The following is a 19,924-nucleotide window of genomic DNA, read 5'->3' as shown; positions in this document are numbered from 1 at the left end:
GCTTTTTTACACTAAAAGAGAAGTAGGTCATCATTTAATTTGGGTAAAAGAACAACTTCAGAGTGTGAAAGTGATTTGTATTAAAGGTTGTGAGCATGAGTGGAGCTGTAAAGCATCCTCTAATGAGAGTTCGAATGTAACGCTCGAACTAAATATCATTGCGTGGATACAAGCAGCACGTATTGAGATGAGGTTTCTGCCAACTGCACCGTGCCGGTAACAGTTGGTGGTCTTCCAGCTGACCCTTTTTGTGTTTTGGTCGACCTCACAGCGTTTCAGGAAGTTACCCTCCAGCTATTTATGTTAGTGGTGTCTGAGAGAGAGGTGCGGTGATGATGTCTTTGTGTTGACCGACCGGGAAGTTAGCATCGCAACACCTCCCTCGATAAAACACGAATGAGATTTTCCATTTGAGTTTGGACGATTGCCGAAACTAAGGTAATATTAATAACATCAGGGTCGAATGACTGGGTGTCAATGCGATGACGCTTAGTCGTCTCATTTTGACACTGATTAGCAACCACCGTTTTTATGACACAGTCGTGGGACACAACGTGAACTTCTCGTAAGCTTATGTTAACCACAGACCATGTTTCAGGCTTCTAACCTCAAACACTTAAAAGGTATTGTCTTTGAGACGAGGGAACTGGAAGTGGTGTAATGCAAAGGCGTTTGTTGGTTTTAGGACTTAGCACCAATCTATACTTTTGTGATAAGAGATGTGACGTTAGCTCAGCAGCGACGGTAGCTCGAGTTCAAGCTAACCGTACGATCTCATAGTTCAACACTTCAAAACATTACCCTGGCTTTTTATGTTTTTCTTAAAGCATCTGGTCTTCAACCTGGTGTACACGTTATAGTTTCAATGTTGTTATCTTTGTTTCCATTTCGTTCGTGTTTTTAAAATGTATGTTAGCGGTTAAGGCCCCGGCCACACGAGGACGAAAACGGTCGTTTGCGTTAATGTTTAGTGTCATATAGACCGTTCGGCCACACGAGGACGACCGAATACGGCACTAAACGACTGAGGAAACGATAGCGGGTCCCAAGGTGGATAGAACGGCATACGCAACGCTCTGGGGGGTCCAACGGCTCCGTGTGTACGCCCTATACGATCATTTTCTGATGATGAGGCAATAGCCCCGCCTCTCCCCACCTCTGCTGCTCACCCTCGCGTCAAAGTAAACTGCACACTGAATTCAGATTATTTATCTTTCTCTCGATATGGACCTAAACGCGAGTGAAGTCTAATCTGACAGGACAGAGACACCTCTCAAACTACCTAGTTATAAATATGTTTATTCTTACTGTCGGCCGGGTCACTCATTACTGGATCAGCTGCTGCATGAGACAGACACTGGCGCTGTCCGAAGAGAGGGAGGAAAAAGAGAGGCTCCCTGTATTTTATTATTATATTATATAGAGTCGTTTTTCATTTGTTTTAAAGCTCAATAAATAACAAAGAAGACCTTTGACCGGCACTTTTATAATTTTGCCCAGAAGATTTAAACTTTAATATACGTTGACTGGCGAAAAACTCTGCCCGGTTCCCTCGGCCCCCACCGCGGAGAATAAACAGAAGGGCAACCATGACAACCATGCTTCTTCGCTGCTTTTGTGGAGGAAGTTACAGCGCCACGTACAGGCTCGGCATATGTACTGCAGCTTCTCCAGCGGTTGGAGCTAAACGGAGCGGTCTCGTGCGGACACTATCCGGTGAATATTGCGTGTGGACGGAAGCTTTTTTGCGTTAATCTTATGCGTGTAGCCATTTTCGTCCTGGTGTGGCCGGGGCCTAAGATGACTACAAGCAGTTCAGATACTTCCTTAAGCAACCTCTATGTACTCAGTTCTTCAAGGTATCTTTATCTCAGATCGAACACGGCGTTTATGTGCGTGACAAGATCAACCCGTCTTTTTCTGTCCTCTTTTTAATTGTCAAGTGTTGTTGCCCCTCCCCGTCTGCAAAGTAGCCAAAATGGCGACAATTGGCATTTCGTTTTGTATGTTTTCAGTCATTAACGGATGTCAAGTGTGAGCTCAGTGTGGAGCTTTGTGTAAGCATTTAGGGGATTAACAAAGGTACTAGGCTTTTTCTCTTGAGTGCATGAATGTTTTTACTCCATTTCCTGGCAATCAATCCAAAAGCTGTTGAGATATTTCCATCTAAATGAGAGTGGTGGACCGATCGACCGAGAGTCACGCTGCTAGCTTTCCAAATGAGCTCGTTGCAGTGAACAGAAGACGGTTGCCGCTGTCGGGATGTATCACTCAGTGCATGGGTACTGACTGCGGGATACATCTCTATTAAGGGAGGGACAGACTCTGCCACCTCTTTAAAGTGAGTGAGTCTGCGGGGAGACCGCTGCCAATCAAACTCCAGCCACAGATCGATGCTGCCTTTTATCTGCGGGGGAAAACGGATTAAACACCAGTCCGTCTGAACGAGATAAACAATGGATGAGTTTGAAGTGGAACAGAGGAACAAAGCAGTGTCAAAGTATAATACAAGCGTCACGTGGGAGAGGAGGGGTTTCCCCTGCTGCCGCTGGGAGGAGCTGACATCACTTCCTTCTAGGTGGAAATCTCTATCTCTTCCTCTCTTTCGGCAGGAAACTCTCTTTTAAATCTCTATTCCACCGTTCACTCCGAGAAGACAATACAACTCCAGCATGAGACAGCAAGATGTGGCGTACGTCTGTGCTTGTATATGTGTGCATAAGTGCATCCCAATGCATCGTAAAGGGGTAAATGCACTCTGAATACGCAGAGGTTGTACCCATAACGTTCAAAGACAACATTGTAAATACACTATTATATAAATTCAAACCAACACATCAACATATAGGTTATGATGTGAACCAGTCCAATCTTTATTAGTGCTCGATGTTGTCGTTATTGACAACCATATCAAACATTAATATTATTGTTTTCTACAAAGAGATAAGAAACGCCGCTGTACTCTGATACGCCGATATGTAACGCCCTGTTTTTAGAAAACCACATAAGAAGAGACATTTTCGGAGGAAGTTTCCCTCATTCATGTCTTTCTTGTGTTATGATCTTTAGAAGATCCGGGACATTCAAAACGCTCCATCTTTTGAAATGCAATCGTTCTTCGCCAAAGAACCAGTAAATAATTTCACTCAGAAATACAGAGAGGGGCCATCTTTAATGAATGGATAATGACCGAGAGCTGCGGGTCGATTGTTTCGGTGGATTAAATTAATAAAAGGGAAAGCGACTCTAATTATCCAAAGTCCAGGAACGTTGTTTCGTTCATTAATCGTCGATTATCCGATATCCAACATATGTAAGTGTTTCACCCTGGTAACAAAACATATGCTAGTGCTAGTGCCCTACGCTGACTTTTAAAAAACAGCATACAAAATGACTTTAATACACTTAAAGGTGGGGTCGGTAATGTTGGAGAAAGCAGCTCGAGATCGCTAGAATTTGAAAATACACAACCGGAAAAAATCTGCCACTTCCTCACAGAGCCCCTCCCCCAACACACACGAACGCACACATGACCAATGAGGGCACGAGATGAGTGTGTGCCCCGATGGAAGGCTGACAGGCAGGTAGGCCGTCCAGATACTTTAGCCGGCTCAGATGATTGGTCGAGCTTGTTACAGCGCCACGGCTTCCACAGATGATACATTGTTATGGATTTATTGTCAAAGCACTTAATGTATTCATTGCTATCGGGATGTTAAGAGCATTCCATGGGATATAACAAAAAGTGTTTCTGAAGGGAATTACCGACCCCACCTTTCAATAATACTAAATGTACAATAAACAAATCCAGCATGAAAATAAATGTTTACATAATATACATTAATGTATAGCTCCATCAGTATCACATGTTGGCTGTCCAGGCTTCAAAACCACCCAGTGCCCAACGCCGCCTTTAAAATAAAGCATAACAAATGACTTTAAATCACTACAATAATAATAAATGTACTATAAACAAAAACAGCAAGTAATATACGTGAATGTATAACTCCATCAGTATGTATATTGCCCATGTTGGCTGTACAAAGCACTGACGGGCAGACAAGACAACAGAACGGCCATTTGATCGAAATCACAACATGGACCAGTGCGTCTTTCATTACATGACACTTTCCCATCAGTAATGAACAGAGAAGGCTTTGTATTGTCTTCGGTGTGAAGTGGAATATAATATATCTGGTGTATTTTGGAGGCCACAGTGAGCGGGTGTTTCACTGTTTGTCTTCCACCTGCAGAGAGTTATGGTTCTGCTCTAAAGTGCTGCTTGTAAAGCCGCATGATACTTCATTTCTTTTGGGCGAAGTCCGACTCAGAACCCCTCATTCATACCGGAGCAGACGCGCTGGGTGTGCCTCTGATTTCAGGTCGGAAATGATACGGTGAAAAGAGAGGAAAGCAACGTACAGCCTGGTTAAGAAGTGTGTGGGAAATAGCTTTATTTCAGCAGCTTTTGGACGAATACGTAACTTCAAAAAACATTTTATTATTGTTGTGAATTTGGGTTATGATTAAATATACTTTACTGATTCCATATGTGGATATTTAGCATAAACATATGATGAAATGAAATATAAGAAATTAAAGAAACAAGAAATATATATATATACAATATGAAAACATAGAAAATAAATAAGAATAGACTATAATATATATGTTTAATAAAATAAATATTGTGTGTGTGTGTGTGTGTGTGTGTGTGTGTGTGTGTGTGTGTGTGTGTGTGTGTGTGTGTGTGTGTGTGTGTGTGTGTGTGTGTGTGTGTGTGTGTGTGTGTGTGTGTGTGTGTGTGTGTGTGTGTGTGTGTGTGTGTGTGTGTGTGTGTGTGTGTGTGTGTGTGTGTGTGTGTGTGTGTGTGTGTGTGTGTGTGTGTGTGTGTGTGTGTGTGTGTGTGTGTGTGTGTGTGTGTGTGTGTGTGTGTGTGTGTGTGTGTGTGTGTGTGTGTGTGTGTGTGTGTGTGACAGATGAAGACAGCTGTCAAAGCTCACAGTCCCCCGCTAGTTTTAGTAGACATGTGTGAGGGGGTGGAGTCCGACAAATCTCCCAGAATCCACTCCTTCTGTCACCCCCATTCACCACCCCCCCTACACACACACACACACCCTTCTCATTGACATTGTGGGATTCTCCTGGGCTTGTGACTTTAGAAAATATGAGGAACAAAGCGTGCAACTTCCAGGTCTCAGTGAAGGTTGAGCTCTGCGACACTAAGGTCTAAGGTCAGTGTAGTTTCTGTTTGGACTGAGTCCTTTTTAAAATGCCCTCCATATGAGATCGCCCGCTTTGAGGCGGTTTGCACTTCTGCTGTTCAGGGATTTGCTCCGTAGAAATGTAATCACTGAAATGTATTTCTGGAAGAAGCCCTTTTTGGTAGTTTTCCCTTTCCTGTAGTGTGTTTTTAGTGCATGTGAACATCCCTGTGTTCCCTACCCCCTGCCTGAAAGCCTGCATTTCACTCCTTTGTTTACTTCCTGAACATAGTGACATCACTACACTAGCGCTTCTATTGGCTAGTGCTCCAACACATTGTACGTGATAAACTAAGGGGCGGGACATCTGAACATCAGCAGGACAGGACTCTTTAAAGTAGAGACACTACATACTGATATACACCTGAACATCAGCAGGAGAGGACTCTTTAAAGTAGAGACACTACATACTGATATACACCTGAACATCAGCAGGAGAGTACTCTTTAAAGTAGAGACTACATACTGATATACACCTGAACATCAGCAGGAGAGGACTCTTTAAAGTAGAGACACTACATACTGATATACACCTGAACATCAGCAGGAGAGGACTCTTTAAAGTAGAGATACTACATACTGATATACACCTGAACATCAGCAGGAGAGGACTCTTTAAAGTAGAGACACTACATACTGATATACACCTGAACATCAGCTGGAGAGGACTCTTTAAAGTAGAGACACTACATACTGATATACACCTGAACATCAGCAGGAGAGGACTCTTTAAAGTAGAGACACTATACTGATATACACCTGAACATCAGCAGGAGAGGACTCTTTAAAGTAGAGACACTAAATACTGATATACACCTGAACATCAGCAGGAGAGGACTCTTTAAAGTAGAGACACTACGCACTGATATACACCTGAACATCAGCAGGAGAGGACTCTTTAAAGTATAGACACTACATACTGATATACACCTGAATATCAGCAGGAGAGGACTCTTTAATGTAGAGACACTACATACTGATATACACCTGAACATCAGCAGGAGAGGACTCTTTAAAGTAGAGACACTACATACTGATATACACCTGAACATCAGCAGGAGAGGACTCTTTAAAGTAGAGACACTACATACTGATGTACACCTGAATATCAGCAGGAGAGGACTCTTTAATGTAGAGACACTACATACTGATATACACCTGAACATCAGCAGGAGAGGACTCTTTAAAGTAGAGACACTACATACTGATATACACCTGAACATCAGCTGGAGAGGACTCTTTAAAGTAGAGACACTACATACTGATATACACCTGAACATCAGCAGGAGAGGACTCTTTAAAGTAGAGACACTATACTGATATACACCTGAACATCAGCAGGAGAGGACTCTTTAAAGTAGAGACACTAAATACTGATATACACCTGAACATCAGCAGGAGAGGACTCTTTAAAGTAGAGACACTACGCACTGATATACACCTGAACATCAGCAGGAGAGGACTCTTTAAAGTATAGACACTACATACTGATATACACCTGAATATCAGCAGGAGAGGACTCTTTAATGTAGAGACACTACATACTGATATACACCTGAACATCAGCAGGAGAGGACTCTTTAAAGTAGAGACACTACATACTGATATACACCTGAACATCAGCAGGAGAGGACTCTTTAAAGTAGAGACACTACATACTGATGTACACCTGAATATCAGCAGGAGAGGACTCTTTAATGTAGAGACACTACATACTGATATACACCTGAACATCAGCAGGAGAGGACTCTTTAAAGTAGAGACACTACATACTGATATACACCTGAACATCAGCAGGAGAGGACTCTTTAAAGTAGAGACACTACATACTGATGTACACCTGAATATCAGCAGGAGAGGACTCTTTAATGTAGAGACACTACATACTGATATACACCTGAACATCAGCAGGAGAGGACTCTTTAAAGTAGAGACACTACATACTGATATACACCTGAACATCAGCAGGAGAGGACTCTTTAAAGTAGAGACACTACATACTGATGTACACCTGAACATCAGCAGGAGAGGACTCTTTAAAGTAGAGACACTACATACTGATATACACCTGAACATCAGCAGGAGAGGACTCTTTAAAGTAGAGACACTACATACTGATATACACCTGGACATCAGCAGGAGAGGACTCTTTAAAGTAGAGACACAACATACTGATATACACCTGGACATCAGCAGGAGAGGACTCTTTAAAGTAGAGACACTACACACTGATATACACCTGAACATCAGCAGGAGAGGACTCTTTAAAGTAGAGACACTACATACTGATATACACCTGAACATCAGCAGGAGAGGACTCTTTAATAAGACTTAATCCGCTGACGCCATTGATTACAAACATCTGAATTGCGTATCAGCCAGTTTTTCAGTTATTAGACATCTTTCGTATTTTATTAAACCAGATCTGAGTAGCACTTCAAATGACGGCTGATTGCTCTCATCCAGAAGATGCCGTGCTGCTGATAGGGCTGTGAAATAATGCTTCTTGATTGTTTATCTTTGTGAAATGGAATAATATGGTGATGGAATCATATATTTGGAAGTCAGAATCAGGTCGTAAGAAGTTACTAAAACTTCTTAGAAAAGTCTGATATAGACGTCAAACCTTTTGAAATGTGTGGTTTCCTTTCCATCCTTTCTCAAGTGATTGCTCATGTCCCTGACTTGAGGCTGCAAACCCCCTTTGCTGCCGTGCACGCTCAGCAGAAATCAGCTGCGGGAAGTCTGTCCCCCTCGTTTGTTATTACAGTGAAACAGACCTCTGCTCAATGAGGGTTTCTGTCGTTGACCCCCCCCCCCCCCCCCCAGCTCTCCTCAGGAGCAGCTGATCGCTCCAGTTCCCACTCCCTGTGTTCAGAGGTTTGTTTCGTGCAAACCTCTGAACACAGGGAGCTACCATCACCATCTGCGGGCAAACCTTTTAAACAAAACCCCATTCTAGAAAGATATAGTTTGAGGTGATTCTGTGGCTCTGATCTCAATCTCAATCTTTATTTATTAAGCACATATAAAGTACATTTGAAACAACCTCAGTCGAGTGCTGTACAGGTAATACATACAATATAGAAAGACACAATGGGGGTAAAATAATAAAACAATAATTACAAACATGACAAAAAGCACAATAGACGTATAAAACACATACAAATGTCAAAATGTTATGTTCAACTAGTATTAGGCGCTGTTTACACGGGGACGAAACGGGTTGTATCGGCTACTTTTCTCTCCCGTTCGTTCACACGAGGCCGTAGCGTAACCGCGGAAACGGACCCCGCAAACGATAACGTTATCCCATCCCAAGGTGGATAGATCTGCAACCGGAACGCTCTGGGGGGCAAACGGCTCCGTGTGTACGCCCTACACGATCATTTCCTGATAACGATGAAGCCATAGCCCCGCCTCTCCCCACCTCGGCTGCTCACAGCTGTAGCATGCTCAGTAGCTACAGATGTTAGTGCAAAATCTACAGCTCCTCGACCACCACCATCAGCAACAAGTGGACATGGAGAACTACATGACCTACATGTTGCTAAATCCACCGCGGGGCATAAACAGAAGGGCAACCATGGCAACCATGCTCGGGGGTCTTCTTCGCTGCTTTTGGTGTATTTTGTGGCGGAAGCTACTACGCCACTTACAGGCCCGGCATATGTACTGCAGCGTTTCCAGTGGTCTCGTGTGAACGGACACGCATTAAATGAGCCGGATGCGTGTGAACGGAAGACTTTTTTGAAAACGAATTTGGTGCGTAAACGCAAACGTTCCCGTGTAAATGGGGTCTTAAAAGCCAGTGCAAAGAGGTGAGTTTCTAGCTGAGATTTAGGCTGGAGCCACACGAGGACGATAACGCAAACGGACAGCAATCGTTATCAAAAAAGTCTTCCGTCCACGCGCAACAGGCACCAGAAACGTGTCCGTTCACACGAGACCGCTCGAAAGCGCTGGAGACGCTGTAGTACATATGCCAGGCCTGTAAGTGGCGCTGTACTCCTGCCACAAAAGCAGCGAAGAAGACTTCGGTTGCCATGGTTGCCCTTCTGTTTATTCTCCGCGGTGGACGCTCTGGCTCTTGTTCTCCCTCCCCGAGGCAAGCGTGTGCTCCTGCTGTAAATCTCTCCGGTAGTCCACCAGCAGATGACAAACCTCCGCCTCTTCCAATGGACGAGGTTGACCGTGCGGCAGAGTTTCAGTTCAACATGTCCGTTAAAGTTTAAATCTTCCAGACAAAATTAGAAAAGTGCCGGTCAGAGGTCTTCTTTGTTATTTATTGAGCTTTAAAACAAATTGATAACGACTCTATATAATAATAATAAACGGAGCCTCTCTTTTCCTCCCCCTCTCCTGAGAGCCCAGCAGCTGATCTCTGAGCAGGAGAGGTGGGAGAGGCGGGGCTATTGTAGGCGTAGACATGGAGCCGTTTGCCCCCCAGAGCGTTTCGTTTGCACCCATCTACCCGCCTTGGGACCCGTTATCGTTTTCTGCGTTTCCATGTCAGTCTCGTTTGGCCGAACCATCTATCTGAACTGTAGCAGATACGAACGTTATCGTCCTCGTGTGGTCGGGCCTTAAAAAGTAGTTTAAACAGCAACAGGATGAGATTGACAAACAGGACAGATTCACACAAGATTAATACAATTAAAGATAACATTAAAATGATATACAGGTAAGTAACTATTTAAATAAGAAATGAATTAAATGAACATATACATATTTGAGTCAAATATACATATTAAATATATATCAATTATGACGAGAGCATGACGCCCGTAGATGGCGCCGCGGACGTCAACAACTATTGTCTTTTTGACACAATTGTTACAGTAATTATAAATGTTTTGAAGTACAGAAATATTTTTACATTTTACGTAAACAATCTTATTTTAATAATCCTTTTCCTTTCATTTTAATCTATATTTTATTGGATATTTTACTCATTGTATTGCACAATATTATGTTTATGTCAATAATATTGATTTGTATTTGATTTCAACATTTTATTTTTATATATAAATATTTATTTAATTTTATATTTTGTTTGCACACTCTTTTTTAACTTGAATATGATTATATAGATGTAATATAATTAATATAAATATTTGTATTATCATTTGTTATATTTCTCACCCGGCCTTATTCCCCCGGGATAAACACACCATTCTGAATCTGATATTCCGTCACATTATATTTATATTATAAGTTCCCACATGCTCACAATGGGAACTTCCTCTTGCTTCTAGGAGCACAGGGAAATGTTCCAGAGGGATGAAGAATAACTTCCGCTTTCCCGTCAGAAATAGACAGCAGAAATGATGCAAAATCACAAACTGGGAGCATGATCTCACCAGCTGTTCTTGGCTGAAGCAATCCGTCTAGTATCCGTCTGTGGCTGCGTGCAATCTTCCTCTTTCCGGGGATATTATCTGAACATGTCCTTACATGCGCAAAGGACACGCCACGATGATGTACAGTGTGCAGACTTTAGGGGCCTGTAAAAACATCTTAAATAGAGTTTCAACCCCAACATGGCTCATGGTGGGCTGCTGTGTAATTCCTAGAAGTAGAGAAGTGGGATCTTAAGGTTTGCCGTGAGAGCCATGTTGTTTCTGTGGGAGATAATTAATGTGGCACGTCGTTGGCTGTGATTCGGGTGGGGAAGTGGTGACTTTAGCGTCTATACCACTGGAGAAACACACCCTCCAACACCCACTGACATCTGGCTTCTGTCTTTACTTGGAAAGGTTGCAGTTGGCATTCCTTCCCGGGACAAATAACCTCATGATGTTTATCAGCTCAGCTTGACAGTGATGGAAACATGGCACGAGAGAGGGGGGGACATTGTCACGGAGCCCCCTAGGGGACATGGAGAACAAAAAATAAATACATTTGAACAAAACAAAAAAAAATGTTTTGCGAGATCTCGCAATACTTTTCATTTAGTACTTCCTGGTCAGTTCGGCTGCCATGGCAACACAGAAACCACAACAATGGAGTGGTTCATCGATTTTACTTTGAGCTTGGCCTTAAATATAAAGATATAACATCAGTGCTTGGCAATAGCACGGGTTTCACACATAGACTGTAAAGGGTTTCACATAAGTGAAGACACCTCAAGAGAACCTCAGAGCGAGGGGACATGCACGTTCCTCTGAGCTGAGTTATTGACAGATTTGAATTTCACGGGTCAATAACTCATGAACATAACGTTGTAAAAATACAAACAACATGACTTTACAATCATGGAGGAGGAAGAGGAGTGCTTAGGGACCGTCTACAAACTGCAAAGGGGTTTTGAGAGATCTCGCAAAACATTTTTTTTTTTTTTTTTTTTTAAATACATTTTTTTTTCTTCTCCATGTCCCCTAGGGGGCTCCGTACATTGTCACGTATTCTTTGAAGTGAATATATACTTGAAATACCTAATTTTGAGTTATTTTGACACAATTAACACTTGTAGTTTCATGTCTTGTTACATAAGAATAGACCATATGTGTTCGGTGTTATCATGGGAGGATTACTATTCTTGTGGTGCTACTGCCTCATTAGGCCCATATTGAGCAGAGCATATTACGACCACATCTCATTTACAACAACGTCCTTGATATCCTGACAATAAATACGCACTAATTTTATTTATTGAGGACAAACTCTCAACTAATGGCCTATTACTTGTAGAATATGGTCATGTAGAATAAGGCATTACTAAGTGTTTTATAATGACTAATAAAGAGCCAATTGAACCTGTTGATGGTGAATATATATATTAATATAAAGATTTACTGAAATGTCTTGTGAGATTTGGACAACACATGTTTCACGAGTGAGCTCTCCCCAAAGCGTCCATTGACAGAAACAGTCATTTTACATCTCTGATCAAAAATCATTATTCAATATCCACTGAAACAATGAAATCGATCGATCAAAAACATCCTTGTTTTGGTTTGAGAGACTGAACTAGAATTGTTTTTGATTGTCTCTGTCGAGTTTGATGGTGATTATGATAAGCAAAGGAAAACAACGTGTTCTGTTAATGGAGTCTGGTGCCTTTGAGGAGAGTAGACCAAGCCCCCAGGAAGTGCGCCGGACTCTGTGCCCAACATTCGTAGTGTCCAAACGGCGGCACTGCAACTTCCGTATCAGTCCGTGACGTCACCCGGCCCAAAACAGCTTTTTCCCATTGACTAACATCGAGAAAGAGACGTCTGTAAATCGGTGGATCTGAATAAACTACCCAGTATGAACTATTGTACAGCCCTTATTAGAATCATTCGGTCCTTAAAGTTGTAAAATGCACTAAAAGCCGAATCTAGATTTACTTTCTCTCTCCATTCATTCTAGTGAGCCGAGAGTGGGAGCTCGGGGGCGGGGCTTAAGGGGCGCATGCTCTGTGATACGGGTTCTTCTGCTCCGACAGCTAGGCATGCTGGGTAATCTGTGAGGTTTCGCCATTTTGTCTTCCTGCGCCAATGAGCAGCTCTCATAGGAAAGAAAGAGACTCCGCCTCCCACGCTGTCTCCAGTTCTTATTATACATCCATGGAGTAGACTTGCATGTTTTGTCCAAATCTCACAAGGAATCTTGAGTGATATATTCATTATGCATCTTTAGAAAACATGCAAAATGTCCCTTCCTCGTCTCACAGCTTTACACCGGGCTTTAATCTGTCTCGAACTCCTGATCATCTGTAGAGGAAATGACTTCTCGCTTTGGGTGACCAGACGTCCCCGTTTGTATTGGCCCGTCCCCGGTTGAAACTGTCCCCGGAAATGTCCCCGTTTTCTAATATACGTTAAAAACACATAGCAATGTGAAATAAAACGTTTCATGTCAGGAAACACTGGGTAAACCGACTGCGGTCAAGCCAGCCCGCACGTTGTATTGCGGTGCGCGAATATCCTATCCATTACGGTAGAGGCCTGTAAAAACTGCCTTCAAAATAAAAGCGTTTACTCGGTCAATAAAAAATATACCTAAAAACACACCACACATATTCATATATACCCATCTAGTCACTCAGAGATAATCTGGACAATCTGATGTAGAGTTTCAAAATAAAATACTTTTGAAATCTCATAACAGGACACTCTGATGTAGAATTTCAAAATAAAATACTTTTGAAATCTCATATGGGCTATCGTCCTTCTGTTTTTATACAAGAATAAATAAAAAACTGTCAAATTATCAAAGACTTATTTCATTTCAGGGTGATAGCAGGACACTCCATCTAGTCACTCAGATCGAATAAGGACAATCTGATGTAGAGTTTCAAAATAAAATACCTTTGAAGTCTCATATATGAGCTATCGTCCCTCTATTTTTAGATAAGAATAAAACAAAAACTATCCAGTATCAACGACTTATTTCACTTCAGGGTGATAGCAGGAGACCCCATCTAGTAAATCTGAGAAAATCAGGACAATCTGATGTAGAATTTCAAAATAAAATACTTTTGAAATCTCATAACAGGACAATCTGATGTAGAATTTCAAAATAAAATACTTTTGAAATCTCATATGGGCTATCGTCCTTCTGTTTTTAGATAAGAATAAATAAAAAACTATCCAGTATCAAAGACTTATTTCACTCCAGGGTGATAGCAAGACACCCCATCTAGTCACTCAGAGAGAATCAGGACAATCTGATGTAGAGTTTCAAAATAAAAGACCTTTGAAGTCTCATATATGAGCTGTCGTCCTTCTGTTTGTATCCAACAGTTAAAATGTTCGATTACATTGAAGCAGAATTGTGCCCCTTTTTTCTTTTAACAGCGAAGACAATTGGATGTTAATGATAACCGCAAAACTCAAAATGTCCCCGGTTTTAATTTGAAAATCTGGTCACCTTATTCTCGCTCCTACGAAACACTGCAGAGCACCGACTGAGGTGAGGTCTGTTCTGCAGAACATTAAGAGCATTGTCAGAGTGGCTTTCTCAGAGTGAGAATCCATCCTCACTTCTGCTCTCAGACCAAACAAACAAACAAACAAACAAACAGTTGTTGTCCTTCACGGTTCAGCTTCAGTCAGGACAGTCGGCCATTGATCCTCCTTCCCTTTCACACCTTCTCGAATTCCCAGAGGTCTTTTCACTGATGTCCAACAGAGCGGCCTGTGTGTGCGAGCAGGCAAAGACAACATTACAGAAACACGGGAGCTTTTGGCTCCGGCTGAGAAGACGTGACGTTAGACCGAGGCTGGAAATACTCACATCCTCCAAGTCTAAAAGTGCTCCATTGCAAGTTAAAGCTTTATGTTGTTGCTTAAGTAAAAGTACAGAAGTGCTTAGCTTCACATTTCTATCACTTTCTAACGTTTTCCTCTCGTTTTTTTTGTATGTTTTTCTCACATTTTGGTCAAGTTTTTCACTTTATTGTCTACTTCTGCTGTTTCTCTGTTGACACCTTGTTGTTGTTGTTGTTGTTGTGTGCTTCTCTGCTAACACCGTGTTGTTGTTGTTGTTCCAGGTTCCTCCCAGCCCTCAGAGTTCCCCAGTCTGCCCAGTAGAACCAGCGCTCTCAGAGACTCGGGCAGCGACATCGAGAGCCTCCTGAGCGCAGAGCCGGGATACGACGGCGTCTTCAGAAAGGTGAGCACCTGTCCTCTGTGGTCCTGTCGCTCAGGGAAGCTTCACCTCCGGGGAGAGAGTTCTTTTTTCATTTTAAATAGTGGAACAAATCCCTGAATTTTAATCTCAGGATCTCCTGGATTAGTGTTTCATAATGTTACCGTCCAAAGCTGAGTCTCCCTTCAGTTACAGATAGAAACCTCACCTCACCTTAAATCACATGTCACTTGTTAGACGATTTTATCCAAAGCAACTTACAATAAGTGCATTTAACCAAAAAGATACCGACTCAGAACAGCAAGAATCCTGCGGGAAAAGTATCTTAAACATCGGGTTAAAATAAGCAAGTACATACAGAAGTGATGACGAGACCTTTTGCACGGACGTGGATGCAAACTGGCGAAGAATATAACGGCGGGCCGTCATTGTACTTGAACATTACAACATTGTTTACATAAGTGAGAGGCGCTCAAGTTGTAGGTGTCTTCTGTTCGAGTGTTTACCGGCTGGTTGTCGAAGCAACAGGTGATATACAATCAATAAATAAACGTTCGACTGATGGAGGAGTTCACTTTGAGTCCAGGGGTCGCCAACTCTAACCGCTCGTCCGCCGGCTGCCTCTCGCTGAGCAGAGATATGTTGCTGTCGCCCTGTGGGGATTACACACCGTGAGGCTGCCTCGAGGCGGAGACGCTGAACATCAGCGCCGTGTGTTCTGCCGTTTGAAGCCCTTTAGTTATCGTGAATACTTAATTGAAATGTTCACAATAAACCGATTACTAAAAAACACTACAATGTCAGTTTTTACCGCTTCGTACTAAAATAACTCGAATGCCTACAAAGTCTAGTGATGTCACACGGACGTCTAACACTATTTAAAACTCTGTCAAATCTTTCCCACAGACATACACTTCAGTCACATGCACTTTGACTGACACACACACACACACACACACACACACACACACACACACACACACACACACACACACACACACACACACACACACTCTCAGTCCCACAGGAAGTGTTGTCCGCACATGAAGCAGATCTTTGATTCGTCCAACAGAAGCAGCTCTGTGCTCTGCAGCTGCAGCACAATGCTGCCAGTTACAGCTCACACCTCCACCTGTGTGTGTGTGTGTGTGTGTGTGTGTGTGTGTGTGTGTGTGTGTGTGTGTGTGTGTGTGTGTGTGTGTGTGTGTGTGTGTGTGTGTGTGTGTGTGTGTGTGTGTGTGTGTGTGTGTGTGTGTGTGTGTGTGTGTGTGTGTGTGTGTGTGTGTGTGTGTGTGTGTGTGTGTGTGTGTGTGTGTGTGTGTGTGTGTGTGTGTGTGTGTGTGTGTGTGTGTGTGTGTGTGTGTGTGTGTGTCTCCTTCAGTGCAACTTCCAAAATGCTTAAAGACACAAAAGGAAATTAAAAAAAGGAGAATTATAAATAACGTAGTGAAAGAGAATGGAGGGACACAATGGTGAAAGTACAATGCAGAAATACCTGGACTATAAACATGTCAACGAGAGTAAGATGAACTAAAAACAGAAAGCAACGTTCATTACGCTTTCTTTCTTTAATACTGCAGTTATTTGGGTACGAACAATGAAGGATAAAACAAGACTTTTCCGCTTCTCTGGTGCAAACATGCAATTAAAGCAAATAAACCAATAATAGTAAAGTTTATTTTATTTAAAATAACCTCAGTTGACCAAAGTGCTTTCCAGTTTTAAAACAAGCCAATCAGCAATCAATTAAAGATGACACACGATTGCACGCAGGTAGGAAATGGATCACATGAAAGTAAATACAAGAAAAGTAGCAATAAAGTTACAGCATAAATAAAGTGAAACCAAGATAACTTGAGAGAAGACAGAGCTTTAAAGCGAGGTCTAACACTATGAAAGTGATAATCGTAATAATAGTTTTATTTTATTTTAATGACGGTCTTTAATTTTGAATAGACTACATACAGTAACGTAAGGTTTGTTTCCCGAGGTTTCGTTTGTTTTAATGTCAGCGCTGCTATAAAGGCAAGGCAAGGCGAGGCAAGGCGAGGCGAGGCAAGGCGAGGCGAGGCGAGGCAAGGCGAGGCAAGGCGAGGCAAGGCGAGGCGAGGCAAGGCGAGGCAAGGCGAGGCAAGGCGAGGCGAGGCAAGGCGAGGCAAGGCGAGGCGAGGCAAGGCGAGGCAAGGCGAGGCGAGGCAAGGCGAGGCAAGGCGAGGCAAGGCGAGGCGAGGCGAGGCAAGGCGAGGCAAGGCGAGGCAAGGCGAGGCAAGGCGAGGCAAGGCGAGGCGAGGCGAGGCGAGGCGAGGCAAGGCAAGGCAAGGCGAGGCAAGGCGAGGCAAGGCGAGGCGAGACAAGGCAAGGCAAGGCGAGGCAAGGCGAGGCAAGACGAGGCAAGGCGAGGCGAGGCAAGGCGAGGCAAGGCGAGGCGAGGCAAGGCGAGGCAAGGCGAGGCAAGGCGAGACGAGGCGAGGCGAGGCAAGGCGAGGCAAGGCGAGGCAAGGCGAGGCGAGGCAAGTTTATTTATATAGCACTTTTCAACACAAGGCAATTCAAAGTGCTTTACAAAAAAAATGAAAGACATTAAGCATTAAAAAAGAAAAGCTAATAAAATAAACATTAAGGAAAAATACATGGATAAAAGTTACAGTGCAGTTTAAGATGTGAATAGTTCAATTAAAAGCAGCGACAAAAAGAAAAGTCTTCAGCCTGGATTTAAAAAAGATACTTTCCCTACCTCTCCTTCCCGTGGGTTAGACGCTCCCCAGCTTCTCGTATTTCACCGCGAGCTTCAGTGGAGAAACGCTGACGGAATAAACACCGTGAAATCACCAACAACAATTACAAAAACATCTGTCCTCGTCTGGGCTGTTTTTATCTGTGATAATCTGTCGGTTTCTGAATTCCACTTTCAATTTCCAAAACATGCAAGAAAATATCATAAAATCTATTAAAGTATTCATTATTCAGGCGTCTTTGAGCACGAGGAAAAGCGCCATTAAAAATCCAATGTGTCATTATTATTATTATTATTAATAATAACATTTATATTTCTTGAGGCCCTATTATGTTCATTTCAGGTTGGGGGAATATTTTCTCCCAAATATAATCAAGCAATTTACTAAAACTATTAAGAACATTATAATTGTACTACTTAATTGTTTTAAAAGTCAAAATCGTGAGTGTGGTTTTCAAAATGCCAGAGCAGCTATTTTAATTATAAGCTATGTGATAATGTCTTAACACGCTGCTGCAGTCGACTCTTATCTTCATTTACTAGAATGATAAGAGGATTGTTTATTATTTCTCTGCTGGTCAGCGACTGATCCATTTACTCTCAGACACAAACGTCTTTCTGACAGATACAAACACTCACTGTTGTAGTGTCTCTACTTTAAAGAGTCCTCTCCTGCTGATGTTCAGGTGTATATCAGTATGTAGTGTCTCTACTTTAAAGAGTCCTCTCCTGCTGATGTTCAGGTGTATATCAGTATGTAGTGTCTCTACTTTAAAGAGTCCTCTCCTGCTGATGTTCAGGTGTATATCAGTCTGTAGTGTCTCTACTTTAAAGAGTCCTCTCCTGCTGATGTTCAGGTGTATATCAGTATGTTGTGTCTCTACTTTAAAGAGTCCTCTCCTGCTGATGTTCAGGTGTATATCAGTCTGTATTGTCTCTACTTTAAAGAGTCCTCTCCTGCTGATGTTCAGGTGTATATCAGTATGTAGTGTCTCTACTTTAAAGAGTCCTCTCCTGCTGATGTTCAGGTGTATATCAGTCTGTAGTGTCTCTACTTTAAAGAGTCCTCTCCTGCTGATGTTCAGGTGTATATCAGTATGTAGTGTCTCTACTTTAAAGAGTCCTCTCCTGCTGATGTGCAGGTGTATATCAGTATGTAGTGTCTCTACTTTAAAGAGTCCTCTCCTGCTGATGTTCAGGTGTATATCAGTATGTAGTGTCTCTACTTTAAAGAGTCCTCTCCTGCTGATGTTCAGGTGTATATCAGTATGTAGTGTCTCTACTTTAAAGAGTCCTCTCCTGCTGATGTGCAGGTGTATATCAGTATGTAGTGTCTCTACTTTAAAGAGTCCTCTCCTGCTGATGTTCAGGTGTATATCAGTATGTAGTGTCTCTACTTTAAAGAGTCCTCTCCTGCTGATGTTCAGGTGTATATCAGTATGTAGTGTCTCTACTTTAAAGAGTCCTCTCCTGCTGATGTTCAGGTGTATATCAGTATGTATTGTCTCTACTTTAAAGAGTCCTCTCCTGCTGATGTTCAGGTGTATATCAGTATGTAGTGTCTCTACTTTAAAGAGTCCTCTCCTGCTGATGTTCAGGTGTATATCAGTATGTAGTGTCTCTACTTTAAAGAGTCCTCTCCTGCTGATGTTCAGGTGTATATCAGTATGTAGTGTCTCTACTTTAAAGAGTCCTCTCCTGCTGATGTTCAGGTGTATATCAGTCTGTAGTGTCTCTACTTTAAAGAGTCCTCTCCTGCTGATGTTCAGGTGTATATCAGTATGTAAAGAGTCCTCTCCTGCTGATGTGCAGGTGTATATCAGTATGTAGTGTCTCTACTTTAAAGAGTCCTCTCCTGCTGATGTTCAGGTGTATATCAGTATGTAGTGTCTCTACTTTAAAGAGTCCTCTCCTGCTGATGTTCAGGTGTATATCAGTATGTAGTGTCTCTACTTTAAAGAGTCCTCTCTTGCTGATGTGCAGGTGTATATCAGTATGTAGTGTCTCTACTTTAAAGAGTCCTCTCCTGCTGATGTTCAGGTGTATATCAGTATGTAGTGTCTCTACTTTAAAGAGTCCTCTCCTGCTGATGTTCAGGTGTATATCAGTATGTAGTATCTCTACTTTAAAGAGTCCTCTCCTGCTGATGTTCAGGTGTATATCAGTATGTAGTGTCTCTACTTTAAAGAGTCCTCTCCTGCTGATGTTCAGGTGTATATCAGTATGTAGTGTCTCTACTTTAAAGAGTCCTCTTCTGCTGATGTTCAGGTGTATATCAGTATGTAGTGTCTCTACTTTAAAGAGTCCTCTCCTGCTGATGTTCAGGTGTATATCAGTATGTAGTGTC

General features: G+C 42.4%; 1 protein-coding gene across 1 annotated transcript in view; it reads left to right on the top strand.

Moving 5' to 3' along the window:
- The window catches only part of LOC117441638 (A-kinase anchor protein 13-like), a 96,054-nt gene that overhangs the window by 15,241 nt on the left and 60,889 nt on the right, over window positions 1-19,924 (top strand). Inside the window, 1 exon segment of the mRNA XM_034077700.2 lies at window positions 14,746-14,867. Within this exon segment, the coding sequence (XP_033933591.1) occupies window positions 14,746-14,867 (122 nt within the window).

This window comes from Pseudochaenichthys georgianus, chromosome 3 (assembly GCF_902827115.2).
Source record: "Pseudochaenichthys georgianus chromosome 3, fPseGeo1.2, whole genome shotgun sequence".
NCBI classification, from domain to species: domain Eukaryota; kingdom Metazoa; phylum Chordata; class Actinopteri; order Perciformes; family Channichthyidae; genus Pseudochaenichthys; species Pseudochaenichthys georgianus.
The sequence above is the reverse complement of the archived record's forward strand: the minus strand, read 5'-3'. Positions and strand labels throughout refer to the sequence as shown.